The 24154-nt window shown below is 47.1% G+C and overlaps 1 protein-coding gene and 1 pseudogene across 1 annotated transcript in view; one reads left to right on the top strand and one right to left on the bottom strand.

Moving 5' to 3' along the window:
• Positions 1 to 792: 792 nt before the first annotated feature.
• Positions 793 to 24154, top strand: part of LOC126299204 (ITG-like peptide) — a 91747-nt gene continuing 68385 nt past the window's right edge. Inside the window, exons 1-2 of the mRNA XM_049990990.1 lie at positions 793 to 1047; positions 21182 to 21374. Coding sequence (XP_049846947.1) covers positions 21204 to 21374 — 171 coding nt within the window. The 5' untranslated portion in view covers positions 793 to 1047; positions 21182 to 21203. The remainder of the gene's footprint in view (positions 1048 to 21181; positions 21375 to 24154) is intronic.
• Positions 13949 to 14065, bottom strand: LOC126299888 (5S ribosomal RNA; annotated as a pseudogene).

Raw genomic sequence — 24154 nt, forward strand, 5'->3', positions numbered from 1 at the left:
GTTGTTGGCAAAAAAAAAACGCCTAAAACAAAGAATTTCATGACGTAACGGAATTTCATGATGTAACGGAATTTCAGTTTATTGATCTTCACGAATCACTTGCAACAAGTGTGCTTTAAAATACCGAGTAAATAAAAGAGTTGTGTCAGTCAGATTGCCAAATTGACATCAGTCTTTTTACATAACAATCACTGACGTGTCAAAAACAAAATTTTATGGTTTTCAACGCCACCACTGTGCAGTACCGAGACATATGTGCCTCTCCATCATGCAACCGCGCCCGAGATGGGACTCGAACCCGCGACCCCTGCTTTGAGAGTCATCGATACTGCTCCTAACGAGGCAGCCCCGGATGTTAGCGGCTTACTACCTCGGAGAAGTGCCGAGAACTGCCTCTGTGTTAACCGACAGCGAGATGGGCCACCGGTTACTTCACGGGTTTGGAGCCGTGCGAAAACAAAGGGAATCGACTTCCCACAAACGAGACAGGCAGTCTCAGAAATCTGCTGCAAATTTACATTTGATACGTCAGAAAAACGAGGAGCCACTATCAGGGACAGTCGTAATTAGGGAGGATCCTGGACATACGTCGTTAGGGCGGGGCAAGCTAATAATAGAACCGAGCTCCCACCCTCGCGTGTACCGGGGGCTGCAGCTAGTTTCAATCAATAACTGCGACCCCGGCAGCGCAGATCAATCTGATGAACGTTCTCGACTGCCATTCGTCGTGAGCACCTGAAACTCGCTCGCGATTGATTCGGCACCTGGCGCGCATCGCTGCTATTCGGCGGGACCAGATCGACGCGGAGGGCGCGAGTGCGCATGCGCGGCGACCGCTGGCCCAGGGGCGGCGCGCCCGGGACGCCCGGGGTAGCGGAGCGTGGGCGGTGGCTGCCGGCCTATATAAGTCCGACGCCAGCGCCGGGTCGGCCGCAGTCGCTCGACGCCCTCCACCGGCTCGCCACCGCAGCGCCCGCTGCCCTCTTCCCTGAGCAGCGCCAGCTGCCTCTTCCCTGAGCAGCGCCAGCTGCCCTCTTCCCTACACAGGTAGGTCTTGCGACAGAGCACCTAACTTGTAAACCCGACAGCTTCCACATTCATCTTACCTTTCAGTTGCCACGTGCAACAGTCCACTACATTTGCATTCTTAGCTCGCACGCCACCTTTCAGGTGGTGGACGATTTGAATTACTACTGCTCTTTTCAAAATCGGGTACAAGAAAGAGAGAGAGAGCAATCTTTTTGCTTGCATTCACTCATTATCCGTCCTTTTTTTTTTTGCAAAAATACTTTTCTGAAACAACAGAATTATTTGTAATTTGTTTGAAAGTGTAGCTTTCGGAATTTAACGCCGCACATTTCTATAGAAGAATATCGACTCTCGTTCCAAGTTTTAAGTAATGTGCATCGAAATAATAACTGTTCCTGAACGTTATAGAATCATTGCATATTTTGTCTTAATAACGAAGATTTTACGAGACACTTCTTGTGACGTAAATCTCTCTCTTCCTGCACCCGTGGTAGATAATCTAACCGGTGACAAATCAGAAAGCGTGTCTCGAATATTTTCTGTCAGAGTAACTTGATATAGCTGTCAATAAGATATCGCACTAGTGACATACGATGTGCTTCACAGATCTTACAAACCTTCGCATAATTCTTCTTACAGTGTATTTAAAAGAGCATATAACAATTAAAAACTGAATGCACAGAAAAAATGTTATTTCCATCTGACAAAGTGTATGTTCTTTTGTTTAACTTCAAAGTCTTGCATTTCAGCACCAGATACATTTTTCCTCTAGTATACGCTGGTTTCGAGTCAACACAAGGTAAGTTCTTAGAATAAGCCGCCCGTGTCATTCAACTGTTGTATTGAATTGACATGCAGAAATCCTGGAGTCACTGTTCCATTTCCATTCAGAGAAATCAGTATATTCACGAGCATGAACGCAACAATCAGAAAAATGTCATAGCAGATTCTAAAAATATGAAAAAACTGAAATATGAATGAGGTAAATGTGGCTGGCTGGTAAACTGAAAAACATTGTATGAGCCAGCTACTGTACCAATTCAATATAAACTCAAACTCAAGTAAAAACTCTGAATTTTAGTTAAAATGTTAAAGTGATTACTAGTAATATTAGCTTAGTATCTCACAGAAAACAAATGTGTTTTTAAGAAAGTTTTCATAAATGGCTTTATTAACACTAACATGATCTCTTAACTTTCATCTCTCCCGAAACTTGATTTTCAATGCAATAGTAAAGTTAAAGTAAGTGAAATGAGAATCACCACATATTTTCCATAGCAGTCTTTATGTTGACTCATTAATAACATGCCAGAAAAATAAAGTGCATATCAACCAACTGGAAGTTCTTTGTCAATGTTTCAATTGCAGCTTCTTCGGACATCGACGCAGATTGCAGATGTCTACAACGATGGGTTTGATCAATGCTATTTCTACAAGGCAACCTCGTTGTTCTAGCAATAAATAGAAATCTTTTTTATAACACAGTAACAGAATTTATTAAACACAATTCGAATCACATAGGGCTTATCGCAATTGCAGCTTCAGCAAACGGCAATCTAAACAGGTCTCATTTGTACTGTAAAACAGAGCTAAGTGTTGTATCGGCGTTCAATTCCCATGAGAGCACAAGGACGACATCTGTTAATAAAAAGTAAAGACTGTCTAAACTAATTTTATGCTAGTTTAATCTTGTAACTCACACTGGAATGTACAGAATTCTTGAAGAGATTCGACTCGAAGAGAGAAGCAATGAAAACAAATTTCCACGTTTCTTTGCACATTTTAGGCAATTAGAGACTCTGACAAGGAGTTTGATACCAATGTTTCGTTTGCTTGTAAATTTTTTAGCTCTCCCCAGATGCATTTCTTTCAAATTCGCTTAATTCCCCATCTCATGCGCCATTTCGTTTTCAAGTGACTTGTCTCTACATTTATTTTATTTTCTACTCTCCCTTCGGTAAAAATCTCAGACACACTTAGATACATTGGTGAAAAAAATTCACACATATTTCTCTTTGAACTAAAGTTCGAGCCTGGGCGTCTACTTGAGACGTTATCTTTCTCTCTCTCTCTCTCTCTCTCTCTCTCTCTCTCTCTCCCTCCCTCCCTCCCTATCTCTCTCTCGCTCTGACTCTCTCTCTGTCTCTGAGCGTCCCTCCCCAGTTTTGCTTAAGGTATTCACCGCTATACATCTCTTCAGAAGAGTAATGTTTCCAACGGTGAGAGAAGCGATAACACAATGAAACTTGTAGTTGGCGAGGAAGACTCTTAGTGATTGCTCAGATAGTTCAGCACATTTCATCAAACGTCAAAATATCAGTTTCAAACCTGGTTTCACTCACAGTCAAGGACCCCTTCTCCTCAATCAATAAGAGATTTTTGCGATTTTTGGAAAAAAATAATGACGAAATTAACTTAAATCTGTTTGCAGATTATTTATTGATTTTTGGGCGCCATTTTCTGATTTTTGTTAAGAAATTCAGTCATCACTAAGCCCACCATCAGAGACGGTAAAGCTGCTCTGACAAAAACAAAGTGCTACCAGTGCAGTCTCCAAATCAAATCTGAAATATAAATAAATAAATAAGTAAAAAACAGTTTTCTTAATCTATAGGATATTCTGCGTGGAGTAGTAGCACGGTTTATTGAAATTTCACAAAAAATAACATGACGGACGTTTCGACAGAGATGTTGCCTTGTCGCGTGTTCGTGTCACATATGTTGCAGTAATTAATAAATAAATTCAAATAAAAAATTAGTTTATTATTCTTTGCGGTCACACCCGACGAATAATTAAGCCAAATTTCTGAAAGATATCTTATTAGTGTGCACTCCATCCATTTCGTCAGCTTGAAATACGCTGTATGTCAAGCTGACGGAATGGATTGCAGACACACAAATAAAGATATCTTTTTGAAATTTGGCTGAATTACTTGTCGGAGATGACTGGAAAGAATAATGGGCTATTTTTTTATTTTAGTTTATTCATTAGTTATTACAAAAGCCGTGACCAAAAACACATGACAAAACTACATCTTTGCTTCGGACATCCGCCATTTTATTATTTCGTCAAATTTCAAAGAACTGTGTTATTACTACGTGCGACATATCATATAGTTTAAGAAAATTGTTTGATTTTTTATTTCAGATAAGAGTTGCAGACTGCAGGACGTTACGTCGTGGACACGCCTCGTTTTTGACAGAGCAAATTTAACTCTTCGGATGAGGTGCTTAATGACGACTGAATTTCTTAAAATAGGAAACAGAAAATGTTGTCCACGAACCAGTATATAATGAGCAAAAAGATTATATTGATTCCTTCAGTAGTTTATCCAAAAAAATTGTAAAATTCGCTTATATTATAGACTGGCTGACGAGAATGGGTCCTTCATCCACCGACATCGATCCTTTCAGTTCACATTTCGAGACAGAATGAGAGACTGACTACAAAATTGTAAATATTCGACAGAATAAGCGATTTATAACAATATGAAAGGTCCCATTTTTTTAGGATCTGTGCATAAGAAATATATACATTGCGCAACACAATTACAGGATCAGTTTTTCGAAAAGCCGTAATTGCCTCCCATTCAGCGCATAAGTTTAAAATTTGCCTCAAATGTGCCTGTAACATTCCTCTTTAATGGCACAAAAGCGTGGCACCCTGCGACACCATCTTCGGACTCTGCAACGTTTCAAACAGCAAAGCATCGACACAAGCGGGAAAAAAAAAAACCGACAGCTCAGAAGTTCATGTGAGCAGTAAGATGACTAATAATGTCACACTGGCAACAAATATCTTCCCAATTCCGCTCAACGTGACCGTGGGCGTGTCACACGATGAGAAGATCGTCACAGTCTCTCCTAGTCATTCCATCGCCTCTTTTGACGTCTCACCGATGGAGATCAGAACCGCGACACCCAGCGTTGAAATGACGCAGTTGCCTTATGGCTGGCGGAGGGAAACATTTGAGACACAGCGCCGCTCAGAATCTATCTATACGAAAGGCCTCAGGGTGTGGCACAAAGGGAGACAATGAAACCACTCCTTCCTCAGGGGCGTTGGTTCCCACACATTTCACGGTTAGACCGTTCGCAGATTGATGAGAAACAGCAATATGTTCTTGACAAACTTTGACACAACTGATACCCCCTTACGTTTTCACCTTTCTCCATTGACATTGTGGGGCTGCATCCCCACTGTACGTAATCACAGCCCTTTGGAGTGCAGCACGACTGCAGTTATTGCTTTCTTGTGCAGTTTGGAACCAGTACGGACCGTTCAAAACCATTCGACGAAATCTGAACGTAATTCGAAGCACTAAGGGCACTTACTTTTTGCAACCATCCCGTTTTCCACCCACCTGTGGCGTGATCAGGCCAGATCGAAACATTAACATGCGCCTGAATAGATCGACAAAGGGTCACTCTAAGAACCATCCAGTTCGGCACCCACACACCTTTCTTGACCATGTTACAAATATACATGCCGGAAAATTTGACATCAATTCAGCGTGGTAGCTGCTCTAGCGCCTGAAAACGCGCAAATCTCACCCAAAGGGAAGGGATTGCGCAACCCTCAGGCACTAGAATAGCCGCCAGGCTGACTGTGTTGAAATTTCTGAAAGTATATTTCTAACATGCTTAACTGAGGTGCGTGGATGACATCGAAAGTGTTACCGAACTGGAGGTCCTCAGAGAGACCCTCTGCGGATCAATTCACGCATATGTTAATGTTACACAACAGCTTGATCACAACACAGGAGGACGGAAAGCGGAAGTGTTGAAAAAGCACACGTACCCTTTGTTGCTTCGGATCACGCTCAAATTCGTCAAATGGTTTTGAACTGTTCCTAACGGTTCCAACCTGTAAACGAGAGCAAAAATCGCGGCCGCACTGCACACCAAAGAGGTACGACAACGTTCACTGGGGATGCAGACCCACAATATCCTTATAGAATGGTTGAAACGTTCGAGGGTGTCAGTAGTGTCAAAGGTTGTCAAGAACATCTTCCTGTTACTCAGCGCACTGTGATCGGTCTTTTTTAAGCTTGTGATGTGTGGGGACCAACACCCCATAGAAAGAGGAGGTTCCATTGACGACCTTTACGCCACCTCCTGAGGCCTTTTCGTCGATTCTGAACGCCAGCGTTTCTGAAATGTTTCCCTCTGGCACCCATAAGAAAACTATGAGATTTCAACCCTGAGTGTTGTGGTTCTGACCTCCATCGCAGTGACGTCAAAGGAAGGGGTGAAATGTAGGTAAGAGAGGCCATGATGGTCTTCTCATGGTGTGACACCCCCACAGTGGTGTTGGACAGAATTTTGACAAAATTTGATGTCAGTGTGACATCATTAACCCACCTTACGGCTCACATGAACTTCCGAGCTGTGGCCTTTTTTTTTCGCATGTGTTGACACCTTTTTGTCTGATGCATCGCCGAGCTCGAGGGTGACGTCACAGGACGCCACGTTTTTACTCCATTACAGAGGAATCTTTTAGGCACCTTTGAGATAAATTTCATACTTATGCATCGGAATGGGAGGCAGTTACGGCCTCTAAAAAAGTGATCCTCTAATTATCTTGCGCAGTGTATATGAGTATTTTGAAATTTGACGAAACACTAAAACGGTGGACGTCTGAAACAAAGATTTAGTTTTGTCATGTGATTTTGATCACGTTTTTTGTAGTAACTAATGAACAAAGTAAAATAAAAATATTTGCCTATAACTCACTGCGGACATGTCCGAGGACTAAAGCAGCCAAATTTTAAAAAAAAATGATATGTTTATTAGTGAGCCCGCAATCAATTCCGCCTGCTTGAGGTACAGTGTACGTCAAGCCGACAAACTGGATTACGGACATACTAATAAAGATATCTCTCTAAAGTTTGGTTGAATTACTCCTCAAGTATGTCTGGAAGGAGCGAAAGGTTAATTGTTATTTTAATTTATTCAATAGTTACTGCAAAAAAGAGCCAAAAACACATGAAAAAACTACAACAGCGTTTGAAACGTCTAACATTCTATTACTTCGTCACATTTCAAAAATCTATGCTATTACTCCATGAGCAGTATTCTATGAATTAAAAAAATTCTTTCTTTTTTATCTCAGATAAAATTTGCAGATTCCATGGCTTCTGTCATGGGCAAATCTCATTTTGGGCAGAGCAATATTAACTCCTCAGGTGTCGGGGGGGTTTCAAGATGACGGAATTTCTCCAAAAAATCAGATAATGTTGTCCAGGCATCAATAAACAGTATGAAAAAATATTTACGTTGATTGCTTCATTAGTTTCTGAAAAAAAAGGTTGTAAAGTTTGCTTCTACTGTAGGCTGGCTGAGGAGAAGGAATCCTTAATCAGTCGTCAACAATCGTTTCAGCTCACACTTCGGGGCGATGCGAGAGGCTATAAAATTACAAATAATCTGCTGAATCAAAGACTTATGCTGATATGTAAGGTCTCTGGCCAACCAGGAGAGCTTCTGTAAAGTTTGGAAGGTAGGAGACGAGGTAGTGGCAGAACTAAAGCTGTGAGGACGGGGCGTGAGTCGTGCTTGGGTAGCTCAGTCGGTAGAGCACTTGCCCGCGAAAGGCAAAGGTCCTGAGTTCGAGTCTCGGTGCAGCACACAGTTTTAATCTGCCAGGAAATGACCCTTAATTGTTGTTGCGCATTGTACATGGAAAAGAGCTCTGCCTCTAAATTCCCAGTGATTCAATACAAGCCATCGAAGCCAATACGTTGTCAATCAGTATGTACTAATTTAGGTACTTAAATTATTTCTGGTGTCTACCAGGATGTTTTTCAAACAGGCCACAGCGTTCAAATTGCAAGAGCCATTTAGCAATAACGGTAAGTATATCACATACATTTAACAGGTAGATACATCTTGAGGCCACTACGCATCACAGAATTCAACCTTTTGCAGCGTTTGTCATCTCAGCAGGAAAGCATCATTGTCTTATGTGCGATTTCACAGGTTCTTAATGGCATGATGATAGCTATCTCATTTTCGATATGTTCAAAGAGCGCCATACCTTGCAGCATCAGTAATAAATAATTTCGGAAAAAACGTCGGAATCAACGAGAATAGTGCAAGAAATTGATCATGGCCTTTCCGGGGGGAAACAACTAGGAATTCAGCAGAAGTAGTTTTAGAAAACTACAGAAAACGTAAATCTGGATGGCCGGACGAGGATAACTGCAGAACCCATCGAGAGCTACCCCAAGTTTTTACAACAGCACAATATCAGATTGCTGCAGAACATTAAGTCATTTCACGCTTTTGAGAATATACTTGAATTAACTTCAAGTGACCGATCCCGGCGCTACAGCAATGATCGGCACGTCCGGCCATCCCACCACCCTTTGGATGGTGCAGTCGTTCCACCCGACAACATGGCCGCCACCCGAACTACGGCGACGGACGCCACAGAGACTAGTACCTCTCTAAACAACCCACTTCACCGACTGAGATCTGCGAATAGGTCCACGCTCCCACGCTCTGACAGTGAAGAACACGTGCTCAAACAACGGTCGCCATGTCGGCGCAAACGTCGTCGCTGCTGGCTCAAGAATCCTCAAGACACTCTTATCCAAGTCGATGTGGACGCCGTCCAACCAGCCGACGGTCCAATGCCGATCTCGCCGCACGGCACTAGCGATGACCAACACGTTTTGCAGGATGTGCAACCAGCTCAGGCCGACAAGAACATAGTACCCACCTGTCTTCCTGTGGACACCTGATGATCTCTGCCGGCCGCGGTGGTCTCGCGGTTCTAGGCGCGCAGTCCGGAGCCGTGCGACTGCTGCAGTCGCAGGTTCGAATCCTGCCTCGGGTATGGATGTGTGTGATGTCCTTAGGTTAGTTAGGTTTAAGTAGTTCTAAGTTCCAGGGGACTGATGACCACAGCAGTTTAGTCCCATAGTGCTCAGAGCCATTTGAACCATTTGAGCCTGATGATCTCTCTCACCAAGGCGATGTTCACATTGGCATTAGACTGACCCTCAGCCCAGGGGCGTCGCATGGGATGACGATATGGAGGACGAAACGCCTCCTCCACAGGACTGTCTACGCCTCCAACGAGGTTGCTCGTTAATATCGGAAACGACGCATGGTGGCCAGTGGGACGGGCCTCCTTTGGGACCCTATCCTACATCACTCCAGCGCTGGTAGACGTGAGTCCTTCACTGCTACCACAGACGTACCGATTCGTGACATCTAAAATCACCGTGACTCACTCACCAACAAAGCTGCAGCTCTTCTGCGATGTGCTTCGTGCTTCTGGCGCCGGCGTCGCCCTTCTTCAAGAAGTTTGCCACGCTACCACCAGTTTACAGCTGTAACTCATATGTAGGCGTGGTGCGGAGTGGCCTTTTAGATATGCGTATGCATCCTGGTCACAGATATGATACTCCTCCTGTCCAGCTGAGGCATATCTGTAACCATTTTTTACATGTATGTCATCAATATCTATGCCCTGTCTGGCTCCACGAGTCGTCGGCAGCGGTCCAAGTTCGTAGGAGACGAAGTGGCTCCCCTGTTTTCCAGAAACTATGATCGCTTCGTTGAGGACGGTAATTTCAGCTGCGTCTTCCACTCAAAGGATCCGACACCTGGTTATTCACTATGCCGGATGCTACATATCTTGGTCAAAGACTTTCATCTCACTGACGTTTGGGACAAGATTCACGGTGACACCCCTGATTATACTCGTTATACAGCACATTCTGCGAGCAGACTCGACCATTTTATGTCTCCGTCCACGTTGGAAACGAAGTCTCCCAAGTAGAAAAACGGTCCCTTGCTGCCTTTTAGAACGACTGTACCACCTCAGTCGGCCTGGTGCAGCAAAGGGTCCTGAGAGCTTAACACTTCCCTGTTTAGAGACCAGCACTGCCGACAATGAATAGCCACTAGATGGGCCTCATGCAAAAACCGTCTCCCATGGTAGGCACCAACATTACACTGATGACTTAAGTGTGCAAAACCTGCAATCACAAAGGTCTCCGTGCAATGTGAAAAGAAAGCAGCAGCATGCCATTGGGACACCACCAAACTTCGCTACACCGACCTTCGAGAGTTCGATGCGGTCTACCCATCACCTGACGTCCGTGGGGAACGCCAGCATGCTAAAGCCTGGATTCTCATTCTTCGGCGTGAGAAACTGTACAGTGTCGACGTGCGTTCGCGACAACAGAACCTTCTACACTAGGAATCGGCGTCCTCAGTCAACGTTGCATCTGACCGTCGTTGACGTCGACTCTTCGTCTCTACCATCACCACCTCCGATAGTACTCTCCACACAACGCAGGCTGCGGTGTTGTCTGCTTTTGGCGGTCACTACCACAACTTTTACGACGACGATCTGATGGCGGGGCCACTTCCTGACGACCTCCACCCCGCTCCTGAATGGACCCTCGCCATTGCAGAGTAGAAATCAATGATGTCTGTGATAACAGCAAACGTGGCGGCGGACGCGATGGACAAGGGTGCGAAGACAAAGTCGCCAGGACCAGATTGTCTGCCGGTGAAGTTCTACCGAGCATCCACCACCTTGCTGGATGGAGATGCTTCAGAGACTCTTTACTCCGTTCTTCCAGTTTCTCACTGGGGTTCTTTTACCCGTGCCTGAGCCATCGCCTACCGCCCTCTGAACTTAATGAATGCAGATCATAAAGTCTAGACGTGCCTCTTAGTGGCGCGCATAAGCACTGTCTTACTTGTGGTCCCTTCATCAGAACAGACTACTCGTGGTTGTGGGGCTACCCTTCAAACTGCCTTGAGGGAATGCCGTGACCTCATTGCGATAGCCACAGCTGTCACCATTTGAGAGAGGGCATGTAGTAGCGCTCAAAGATGCCGGTTGGAGTAATCGGTGATTCGCTCGACATTTGAATTGGAGCGATGCCACAATTAGACGATGTCGGCAGGAATGGCCGAACACAGCGTCAGGAAGGAAGCGGTCGATCTAGAGAGACGACAGAACGTGAAGACGGAGCAATTGTCAGATAGTCCCAAATTCATCATTATCATCGATCCAACTTACAACTGGTGTTCAGTGACCACAAAGACCGTTAATGGTTGGATCACAGAAAGGGGAATGAGCTCATGGCGCCCCTTGAGCCAACTACCTCTGCACACCAACAAGTACGTTGTCAGTGGTGTCTGGCACATTTGGCATGGTATCTCATTGACTGGAGTGGAACTGTTTTCAGTGATGAGTCCCACTTCGAACTGAGCTCCGACGACCAGCGAAGACGCATCTGGAGACGCCCCAGTCTATTGAGGAATACCAATCTGACTGTCACCTTTGATTGTCATCCACGGCACTTTTACAGCACAGCGGTACGTTGGCGATATTCTACGTCCCGTTTTGTTTTCCTTCATGACAAGCCATCCTGAGTTTACATTTCAGCAAGGTAATGCCCACCAGCATGAAGAAAGATTTTCTACTGCTTGTCTGCATGCTTCCCAGAGTCCAACTTGGATAGCAATGTCGCCGGATCTCTCCCCAATTGAGAACGTTTTGATAGCAGGGCCCTCCAATCAGCTTGGCCTTTTTGGCGATGTAACGCGCCAATCCATACGGAATTTGGCAGGACCCTCCAATCAGCTCGGTCTTTTTGGCGATGTAACTCGCCAATTGGACGGAATTTGGCACGGTATTCTTCAGGAGGACATCCAGCAACTCCGTCACCCAACGCCAAGCTGAATAACTACTTATATAAGGGCCAGAAGTATACCAGCGCGTTATTGACTTGCTAGATTTGTGAAACTGTTTCTCTTGAATAAATCATCCAGTTTTTTTCTGAAATAGTAATAATTCTTCTATACATGTGAATCACATCTATTGATTTCCGTTCCACTCGCATAGTTCCTTTGTGGTTCGTCGTTTTTAATGCCTCAGGGTGTATTATTATGGAAAGGACGAGGTCTTTACCATTGAAGAAAAAGTAAAATATTAACTTGAGTAATATTTAAGTACGTGAGTTCAGACTTGCTGCTGCACAAGAGCGCTTTTTCAGCACATCGAATTTCTCATTTCGTCCAGCAGGCTTCTTCCTCAGTGTTTTATATGTAAATATCTAGATTAGTTCATCCACCTACCAGCAATAATGAATAACAGACATACTACTTAAATTATAACTAATGGATTTTTACAATCAGAATGGATGAGATAGGCAGATTCTGATCATACATGGGGTAATAGCCAGTACATATCAGTTAATTCTCAGAAGTATGAGGACAAGCCTGACACTGGACGAAGTGGCACAGTGTTTAAGAGCACAGTTCAAATCCGCATCCGATGATACAGGTTTGAGTTTTCCATGGGTTTCCCAAGCCGCATCACATTCCAATCAAAAGGATATGTCCAACTTCCTTCTCTTCTGAGGTGTGGTCCGTATCTAACGACCTCGTCATGGATGATACGTTCAATTCTATCCTTATTTGATTTCTACCACGGCAGACAAATATTTGTACTGCTCCTTATTCCAAAAACGTAAAGAAGGATATCGGGATATTCATTGTGCCCAACATAGGTGTTTGCCTTGCCGTTTTATGTCAGTACCTCAATCCACTGAGCTGGGTCCTTAGCGAATGGCCTTTACACGCTTAGGTCCATGAGCCTAGGCTGCATTTCTACTGATGAGCTAAATCATTACGATCACCTGCTGAATAGCTCACCTTTGAAACAAAGTACAGCAGCAGTTCTGCGTAACATGGATTCGGAAAGTAAATGGTATCTTTCCGCAGATATGTGTGACAAGATGTCTACACACAGATCAAGCAATTCCCATAAATTTCCGATTGGCAGTTTCTGGGCAGGAGCTGGAGCCCTATGGTGTCAGCTCAGATCAAGTGATTTTAGAGCCCAAAACATCTACGTGAGTTCATTATCATGCTCCTAAAACCACTGTAGCACAATTCTGGTCTTGTGACACGGACTGTTTTCCTACTGGAAGATGCTATCCCCGTCGGAGAAGACATCAAGCATGAAGGGAAGTAGGAGGTTCGCAACAATGTTTATGTAGTCCACAGCTGCCATGGTGCCTTCGATTACTACCACAAATCCCCTGAAAACCCAGGTAAATGTCACCCACGGCATAATACTACCCACAGAGGCCTGGGTCCGTGGCGCAGTCCATGTTTCGAGCAGCCATTCGCCAGGATGACAGAGTATTTGGGCAAGAGCATCCATCTGGTGTAACGAGAGATGTTACTCATTCGACCAGATGACAAGTTTTCACTGATCCGATTTCAAATCTAGATGCTCCGGTGCCCACTGTAGTCGCAAATGACGATGTTGTGGGTCAACATGGGTACAGTAGATGTCGATCATTGAGGAACCCCAGGTTTCACAATGGATGCTGCATGATGTGCTCCAAAACACTTGCGTTGGCACCATCATTGTACTCTGTCCTCATATTTACTATAGATGTCCCATATCCTACTTTACCAGAGCGGGCAAGCCTCTGTTTTCCCTGTTCCATGATGAGGCGTGGGGGTTCAACAACTTATCGCCTGCTTTTGGTTTTACTGTCCTTCAAAAACTTTCCGTAGATGCTGACGACAGTAGTGTGCCAACAGCCGACCGACTTCACTGTTTGCGAGATGCTCGTTCCAAGACGATATACCAATCTGCCCTTTGTCAAAAACAGCTTAGCTCGCTGGATTTCCCCATTTGCGGCCGGTATTCGCACTACTCCATCCGAACAGGCCTTGGAAGGCCCAGCGGTACCGACCGGCCGCCGTGTCATCCCATCAGCCCAAGGGCGTCACTGGATGCGGGTACGGAGGGACATGTGTTCAGTACACCGCTCTCCCGACCGTTTTCAGTTTTCATGATCGGATCCGCTACTTCTCAGCCAAGTAGCTCCTCAGTTTGCCTCACGAGGGTTGAGTGCACCCCACTTGCCAACAGCGCTCGACAGATCGGACGGTCACCCATCCAAGTGCTAGCCAGCCCGACAGCGCTTAACTTCGGTGATCTGAAGGGAACCAGTGTTACCACTGCGGCAAGGCCGTTGGCGTATTCCCACTACAATGTCTCTAATTCGTCTATGTTGCGCTTATATACAACCCGCACCGTGTCACGTGCTCCCAGCACAACCAGGCGGTACTGAATCTCTCGATTGGCGGTGGTCGTAATGTTATCAGTGTACTTCCATATTACAGTACATGAATGAAATGTGCTGCACCCAGGCCATTCAGAGACACGTGCAATGGTCGTTTGCTCAAGACACACATTAACCCCAACCTCCGCCTTTCCGCCGATTTTGTGCCAATCAAGTCATGAGATTTGCCAACATTACATGGCGTCTGGTTTGTTAAGACCATAGGCTGGTCACAATCAGCCGCCGGCAGTGCTACAATCACGCGCCAGAGAACCAATAGCGGGACACACGAGCGTGTTGTGTTTATTTTGGCCACTGCTAAGTGCCGTCTTCCTTATAGATCAACCTAGCGCACAAAAATCACGAAACGACTTAACGTTTCACTTTTTTTTTTCAGGATTCGCCCGTCACATCTTCCCGACGACCTTAAAATACTACCACAGGATCTCATTGGCAGCCTCCCTTTCATAGTACTACACGATTAACGACTCAGCGTGCGACATGGTGCCACAGGAGGACTAACATGGACTACGTTTCTGTCATTACCGTAGGCCACGCCGGTCTTGGTCTACCAACGATACAGAAAATCGAAGTGCCGTTCGAACTACCAAAGGACGCCATCATTACGGCGCTCCGACCCTACAGCAACGCTGTGGAACGTGTCGCCTAATACGGGTACAATTCCCAACTTACCCCGTCTTAAATGTTGTCAGGCATATTCGTATCGACCTGTAGACTCACGTGTCCTCCTACTTTATTATCAAAGGCTGCCATGCCATCATAATATATGACTGTCAGCCCAGCACCTGTTTCAGTTGCGGGAAGAAGAGCAATATGACTACGTCCAACGACGTGTCATGCAGTTCCCGCTGTCAGAAGCCTCTGCGCCACCAGCCCGTCGCATGGTCTCTCCTATCAGCATGCCTCGCTATCCCACCACCCTTCGGGTGGTGCAGCCGCTCCACGCGGCTGCATGGCCTCCATCCAGATTACCCCGATGGACTCCGCAACATCCCTTGATTTCTTCATTGTACTGATTGAGACCTTAGAACAAGGTCGACGCTCCCCCTTGTCGTCGTCCGACACTGGGAAACACATGCTCAAACAACGCTCCCCCCGTCGGCACAAGCGTCATCGCTGCTGGCTCATGGGTCCTCACAACACTCTTACCGAAGACGATGGAGACGTCGCCTACCCAGGCGACGGTCCCATGCAGATGTCGGTGGACGGCACTAGCGATAACCAACACGTTTTGCCCGATGCGCAATCAGGGCAGGCCGCCAAGAACATAGTACCGACCTGTGTGCAGGTTGACATGCCTGACTCCCTGCTGATGCCTCATAATCTCTCTCAACAACACGACATTCAGAAAGACACTGGACTATCCCGCGTCACAGGCGCGTGGTGTGATGACGTGGAGGACGAAATGCCTCCTCCACAGGATTGTCTAATCCCCCCAACGAGGTTGCTCATTAATATCAGTCTCGACGCATGGCGGCCATCGAGATGGGCTCACCTTGCGGTCCCCAGCGATGGTAGACGCCCGTCCACCACTGCTAGAACAGACATACTGGTTCACCACATTGAGCATCAACATGTCGAGCTCCGCAACAAAACTGCAGCTCTTCTGCGGTATGCTACAGGCTTCTGATGTCGCATCGCAATTCTTCTGGAAGCTGGTGTTACCACGCTACCCCCCCCCCCCCCCCCCCCCCCCCGTTTATGGCTATGACTCATAGACGTCTGTAGAAACCTCTGTTTTCCGGACACTATGATCTCTTCGCTGTGGCCGGCTATTTCAACTGCATCTTCCACCTGAAGAACCAGAAGCCTGATTATACCCATTACACAACACATCTGCGAGCAGACTCGAGCGCATTTATGTCGCTACCCACCATAGAAACGAACTCTTCGAAGCGGAAATATGGTCCCTCACGTTTTATGACCATTGTGCCATCCTCAGACGGTCTGGCGCATTAAAGGGTCCTGGAAGCTTAACACTTCCCTACTTGGAAACCTGCACTGAGAACAACGTATTGCCAGTACGTGAGCGTCTGGTGAAAATTATCTCTCACAGTACACGCCGATGTTGCACTGATGGCTCAAGTGTGAAAAACCTGCAGTCACAAAGGTATGTGGTCAGATAGCAGCGGGGTGGCATCGGGACACCATAAATTTTCACGACACCGTCGCTAGCGAGCTTGACGTGCTCTCCCCAATATCTTATGTCCACAGGAACTCGCAGCGCACTAAAGCCTGCCTCCTCACTCTCCAACTCGATAAACTGTACGTCGTCATGGTGCGTTCTCCATGAGGGGGGGTACGTTTGTACTTTCTCAATTACTCCTCAGTGCTTTGTATTTTTGAGATCTTATTCAGCTTTATACACAGTACGATATGGGTAGGCACTGTGCTTGCCACAATAGACAGGCTTATGGCTACATGTCAAAGCTGCAGCGATATCAGGGCGCTGGTGACGAGACTTCCGACTTCCTTGGTGTCGTTGGAATCTTCTGTGGATCAGGATGTTCCCGCATCTCCTGATAAGCAACATCTGACTGGCTCGCCTTGACTCGAGAGTGAGAGGCAGACAGCGGTGGGTTCACGTGTCAACGGGCAGAATGCGGGGAGGAACAAGCCACACGGCTGACTCAACACGCCTTAGCATCAGGTATAACGTGTACACAGTGTTTGTAATACACTCCTGGAAATGGAAAAAAGAACACATTGACACCGGTGTGTCAGATCCACCATACTTGCTCCGGACACTGCGAGAGGGCTGTACAAGCAATGATCACACGCACGGCACAGCGGGCACACCAGGAACCGCGGTGTTGGCCGTCGAATGGCGCTAGCTGCGCAGCATTTGTGCACCGCCGCCGTCAGTGTCAGCCAGTTTGCCGTGGCATACGGAGCTCCATCGCAGTCTTTAACACAGGTAGCATGCCGCGACAGCGTGGACGTGAACCGTATGTGCAGTTGACGGACTTTGAGCGAGGGCGTATAGTGGGCATGCGGGAGGCCGGGTGGACGTACCGCCGAATTGCTCAACACGTGGGGCGTGACGTCTCCACAGTACATCGATGTTGTCGCCAGTGGTCGGCGGAAGGTGCACGTGCCCGTCGACCTGGGACCGGACCGCAGCGACGCACGGATGAACGCCAAGACCGTAGGATCCCACGCAGTGCCGTAGGGGACCGCACCGCCACTTCCCAGCAAATTAGGGACACTGTTGCTCCTGGGGTATCGGCGAGGACCATTCGCAACCGTCTCCATGAAGCTGGGCTACGGTCCCGCACACCGTTTGACCGTCTTCCGCTCACGCCCCAACATCGTGCATCCCGCCTCCAGTGGTGTCGCGACAGGCGTGAATGGAGGGACGAATGGAGACGTGTCGTCTTCAGCGATGAGAGTCGCTTCTGCCTTGGTGCCAATGATGGTCGTATGCGTGTTTGGCGCCGTGCAGGTGAGCGCCACAATCAGGACTGCATACGACCGAGGCACACAGGGCCAACACCCGGCATCATGGTGTGGGGAGCGATCTCCTACACTGGCCGTACACCTCTGGTGATCGTCGAGGGGACAATGAATAGTGCACGGTACATCCAAACCGTCATCGAACTCATCGTTCTACCATTCCTAGACCGGCAAGGGAACTTGCTGTTCCAACAGGACAATGCACGTCCGCATGTATCCCGTGCCACCCAACGTGCTCTAGAATGTGTAAGTCAACTACCCTGGCCAGCAAGATCTCCGGATCTGTCCCCCATTGAGCATGTTTGGGGCTGGATGAAGCGTCGTCTCACGCGGTCTGCACGTCCAGCACGAACGCTGGTCCAACTGAGGCGCCAGGTGGAAATGGCATGGCAAGCCGTTCCACAGGACTACATCCAGCATCTCTACGATCGTCTCCATGGGAGAATAGCAGCCTGCATTGCTGCGAAAGGTGGATATACACTGTACTAGTGCCGACATTGTGCATGCTCTGTTGCTGTGTCTATGTGCCTGTGGTTCTGTTAGTGTGATCATGTGATGTATCTGACCCCAGGAATGTGTCAATAAAGTTTCCCCTTCCTGGGACAATGAATTCACGGTGTTCTTATTTCAATTTCCAGGAGTGTACTTCTGAGCCGGCACTGGATGTCTGTTTTGTTGCACCAGCGACAGATTTTCCTGAAGAGTCTGGATAAGTGTAGAAGGTACATATGCTAACCATTGGGAGCTCCAATGTAGGGTGGATAATGGAGTCCCTCAGGGAAATTGCATGTTGGGCAGGAAAGACTCGGAATATGTGCCGGGGCTCTCGTCTACGACATGAAACAGGCTGTGCTAGCAGCTATCGAGCACACTGGGTGCACCAGATGCAAATGGTGGCACATGTCGGCATGAATGACGCTTGCCTCTTGGGTTCCGATGCCATCAGTATCGCTTATTGAAGGTTCCTTTCAGAGCGTGGCTGATTCGATGAAGGCAACTAGCACTGCACGATGCGACGGAATTGGTACGTTGTTTTCGACCTCCGCTATCGGGTGGAGAATTTTAGGGTTCCCCTTAATAGGTCAGGCGTGCACAACAAGCAGGAAGAAGTTACTGGAGTAGCGGAGAACGCGTCGCGTGCACATGGGGTATTTTTAGGTTAGAAAAATCAAACGTTGGAATCAGGACGCATTGCCTGCTAAAATAAAAGTTACATAAGCCACAATGATGAATATAGAAAATGTTAATATTCTGTTAGTAAACTGCAAGAGCATCAAAGGAAAGATCCCAGAATTATAACACTCAGATAGTATTAGCAACAGAAAGTTGGTTGAAACAGAAAGTGAACAACAACGAAATCCTAAGTTCAGATCAGAACATTTATCTTGAGGATAAGTTAGTCGTCAATGGTGGAGGCGAATTTATTGCAGTAAAGAACTATATAATATTTAGGGAGGTTATCACGCATTCCGAATGTGAATTAATTTTGGTGAAGTTAAACAGCAAGGGTCGATCAGAGCAGTAATCAGATGCTTTTATAGAAAGCCTGGGTCTGGAGATGTAGTGGTACAGACCCTCAGAGAGAACTTGACGAATATCGTTAATAATTTGCGTGATCATGCCGTTGTAATAGGGTGTGCCTTCAAATTGCCAGCTATAGATTGACTAGAGTCTTGTCCGAAAATTACTTCGCGCAGCTAACTAGAGAAACAGCCTATGAAGGTAACGTCTTAGACCTCCTAGCGACAAGCAGCCCTTGGCTAACCGAATCAGTTAACGTAGAAGAAGGCACCAGTGATCAAAAGCTGTGATAGCAACTATGACTACAGACTTTACAAGGAATGTTAAGAAAGGCAGGAAAATATTTTTGCGTAGCAAGAGATACAGAATACAAATTGCAGAGTATCTGAGTAATGGGCATCAAATATTCAATGGTGAGGATGAAGATGAGGAAAACAAATGGATAAAACTCAAAAGCATCGTTCAATATGCATTAGAAAAGTATGTGCTGAGCAAGGTCTTAAGGAATGGGAGAAACCCATCCTGGTTTAGCAGCCGTGTTCGAAAACTGCTACTTAAACAAACAGAGCTTCATCATAGATTCAAGAGAAGTCAAAATCTATGTGACAAACGAAAGCTGAAAGAAGCGAAAATGAGCGTAAGGAGGGCAATGAGAGAAACGTTCAATGACCTTCAAAGTAAAATCTTGTGAACTGGTATGAGTAACAACAGTAAGAGCTTTTAGTCTTGCGTAAAAGTAGTAAGCAGTTTGAAATACTCTATTCATTGACTCAGTGACCGTACTGATACCGAAACTGAAGACAACAGAGATAAATCCGAAACACTGAAGTCGGTCTTCCGAAATTGTCTCACGGCGGAAGATCGTAACATGGTCTCTCCTTTCAATCAAAGTGCGAAAATCGGAATGGCACTTATTGAGATAACCGGTGGTGGAATAGAAAAGCAACTACAATTGCTTAGTAGTGGAAAGACATCAGGATCAGATCAGATATCTACAAGATCCTACAAAGATTATGCGAAACAACTTGCGCCTCTTCTAGCAGAAGTTTATAGCAGAAACCTCGAGGAATGAAGGGTACCTAGCAATTGGAGAGAAAAACGCAGGTCATTTCCGTTTTGAAGAAGAGTCGTAGGACAGTTGCATATAGTTGTAGACCTATATCGTTGACGTCAATCTGTTGTAGTAATGTGGGACATGTTTTATGTTCAAGAATTATGTCGTGTTTTGTTCAAAAAAATGTTCAAATGTGTGTGAAATCTTATGGGACTTAACTGCTAAAGTCATCAGTCCCTAAGCTTACACACTACGTAACCTAAATTATCCTAAGGACAAACACACACACCCATGCCCGAGGGAGGACTCGAACCTCCGCCGGGACCAGCCGCACAGCGCCTTTGACCGCCCGGCTAATCCCAGGCGGCACGTTGTGTTTTGGAGAGCTAAAATCTCCTCTATTAATTCAACGCGTATTCCGCAAACAGAAATCTTGCGAAACTCAGCTCGCTCTGTTCGTCCATAACATCCGTAGCGTTGTAGATAACGGCGCTCAAGTTGATGCCATGTTCTTTGACTTCGGGTTATCTCCACTGCTGGTGCCAGATCTCCAGTGTTGCTGCCGAAAGTGGGAGCTCTGTGTACTAGATTCCACACCTGTGTATACCGCCAAACGGCCTACAATAATCGTGTACTCTTCCTACTATACTGTATACTGGATGCACAACAAGCAAAATTTCGTTATTGTGACTTCGTCTGGTGTTGCAAGTGTAATGGTCAGTAGTGTACTTGTGGAACACTTCTCGCAGTGTCTACAGCCACCAGCACGCACAGTTTAGATGCCATCTAGTCCTATATCTGCTTACTATGTTCCTCGTTCAATGTTATTCTTTGTGCACGCAGAAACATGTCGTTTAAATACACTTTCAGGGTTCTGTCCAGTTTGCAGTGGCTGCTAGAGACGAACGACTCGCCATGGTACCACTGTTGGCGGTCTGTTACCACCGTGAAACCGAGAACTGGTTTTCTTTTTCCGCAGGGAAAGCGACTGTGACGTCAGCATGTGGCTGATTGGGAGGCTCGTGCAGGTGGTGGTGGTGCTCGCGCTGCTGAATGGAGGGGCCCTCGGCTGGGGCGGGCTGTTTAACCGCTTCAGCCCGGAGATGCTGAGCAACCTGGGCTACGGCGGGCACGGCTACGGCGCCTACCGCTCCTCGCAGCCTTTACTGCAGGTAAAACGCTCTACTCTCTCAAAATTCATTAATTTGGAAACTTCGTGCTAGATTTTGGGCCCAAACCAGGAACAGTGCCCTCACACAATGAGCTGTCAAGGCACGACTCACGACCCATCCTTACACCTCTACTTCCACCAATACTTCTCTTTCCTAACATTTGCTTCACTGTTCTTCCATTTTGCCATTCGAATCTGGACATCTGCCTTCCGCGAGTATCTCTCTACCAGACGAGCAATCCGAGAATTGTTAGAGCCATATGCGAAGCCTGAGTCCATCTATTCTATTCTTACAAACAACCTCCGCACCCGAGGTCCCTAACGCACGTCAGAAAGAGTCAGTTTCTGTTCACCAAACCGGCTATCTGTATTCAGAGTTAACCCTAAAACTTCCGCAGTGGCTAGCACACTGGACTCGCATTCGGGAGGACGACGGTTCAATCCCGCGTCCGGCCATCCTGATTTAGGTTTTCCGTGACTTCCCTAAATCGCTCTAGACAAATGCCGGGATGGTTCCTTTGAAAGGGCACGGCCGACTTCCTTCCCTAATCCGATGAGACCGATGACCTCGCAGTTTGGTCTGTTTCCCAAAAACAACCCAACCCAACTTCTCTGACATCTGGAAAAGTCGGTGTTTCTCGGTTCTTCGGATTTGAGCCTTAATTTCGGCAGCGACCTTGATACAGTTCTTGAAAATCAGGGTATTTGCAAGCACTCTCTGTCACCTGGATCACCAGACAGAACAAACACGTGCCCTACAACCAGTCATTGGAGTGAACTGGATGAGGTTGGCTGGCACAGGTTGCACATTCAGAACAGAGCGAAGGGGCGCTCAGTGATTGCACTGGATGCGCATTTGGCAGTACGGCGGTTAAAATCAAACCATCTACGTTTTGGTTGTCTTTGTGTGCTGGTGTAGATGGGTGTGGGCGCGTGGTTTTTTGGTGTAGGTGGGGTGGATGGGTAGAAGATGAAGGCAGCCAGTGACTGACCATACAAATTATTGACTTTCTGAATAGACGTGCATTGTAAATACGCTCCCACGAGTGCCGGGTGTCAGGCGGAGAATGATGAACCTCTGATCCAGGCGGACTGGTGCTGACACTCCAATGTCAACGCTACTTGTCCACCATGCTCTGCAATGAGTAACCATGCCTAGCTGCATATTCCAAGTTGCTTCGCAGTACCAGGTTACGCGACCGCGCGTTGCTCAGGGAACTGTGAGTGAAGTGATCCAATATTCCGCCCAGTGGTTCAAATGGTTCAAATTGCTCTGAGCACTATAGGCCTTAACATCTGAGGTCATCAGTCCCCTAGAACTTAGAACTACTTAAATCTAACTAACCTAAGGACATCACATACATCCATGCCCGAGGCAGGATTCGAACCTGCGACTGTAGCGGTCGCGCGGTTCCGGACTGAAGCGCCTAGAACCGCTCTTCCACGGGGTCGGCCCGCCCAGTGGTAGTCCGTGGCGTTGTCTAGGGCCAAACCCCAGACCAGTAGCTGGAAAGCGGTGGCTAGCATTGGCGGACCCCAATGGCTCTGGGATGGGAGCCTCTTATTTCGACCCTCTGCCCGTCTAAACCCTCGGGCTCGCGGTCTCCTCGAGATATTGGAAGAACGTTGTCGGCCTCGCGGCGGAGGCCTGTACAAAGCGAACGCCGATTCGTAGCGCAGCTGCACCCGTGATCAGCCTGGTCGCGCAGCTAACGTTCATACACAACAGGGCACGTCATGTTGCTCCAGGGGTCACGCAGCTTGCCAAGCGCCGCCAAAAGGTCTCGAGCACTACTCATGATCCCAGCTGGTTGCGGAACTGCTGCCATGGCGTAATGCTGAACCAGCGCATGGTACTACGAGCCTGGATTTCGGCACCAGGCTCTGGCATGGTCCAGCGTCATCTCGAACACTACTCATTGCCCCAGCTGGTTGCGGAACTGCTGCCAAGGCGTAATGCTGAACCAGCGCATTGTACTAAGAGCCTCGATTGCAGCACCAGGCTCTGGCATCGTCCAGCGTCATCTCCAACACTACTCATTGCCCCAGCTGGTTGCGGAACTGCTGCCATGGCGTAATGCTGAACCAGCGCATGGTACTACGATCCTGGATTTCAGCAGCAGGCTCTTGCATGGTCCAGCGTCATCTCGAACACTACTGATTGCCCCAGCTGGTTGCGGAACTGCTACCATGGCGTAATGCTGAACCAGCGCATGGTACTACGATCCTGGATTTCAGCATCAGGCTCTTGCATGGTCCAGCGTCATCTCGAACACTACTGATTGCCCCAGCTGGTTGCGGAACTGCTGCCATGGCGTAATGCTGAACCAGTGCATGGTACTAGAGCCTGGATTTCAGCACCAGGCTCTGGCATGGTCCAGCGTCATTACACGTGGTTTCCCTAAATCGCTTGTGCTCCCTCTGTAATGGAGTCGTCGTTGAGAGGATGTTAAACTCTAACCTTGCTTCCTTCCATCGAGTCGCAAGGAGCGGGGTTCAAATTCTCGTCGGTGAAGTAAGATTGAACTTTGTCTTAATCGATTAGGGTGAGTTCCGCGATGGTTCATTTGAAAAAGACGCAGTCGGTTATCTTCTCTACCCTTACCTTAGCCGATATTGTGCCCCATTTCATATGACTTCGTCGTCCACGGGACGTTAATATTCCGTCCTTAATCGCTGTCGCCTATATCAATCAGCGATGCTTAAATACAAGGACAAATAAAGGTGTCATCGTACATAAAGCCATAAAACTCCTCTGGGTCTCCTAGATAACAGGTCCGC

Source organism: Schistocerca gregaria, chromosome X (assembly GCF_023897955.1).
Source record: "Schistocerca gregaria isolate iqSchGreg1 chromosome X, iqSchGreg1.2, whole genome shotgun sequence".
Classification (NCBI taxonomy): domain Eukaryota; kingdom Metazoa; phylum Arthropoda; class Insecta; order Orthoptera; family Acrididae; genus Schistocerca; species Schistocerca gregaria.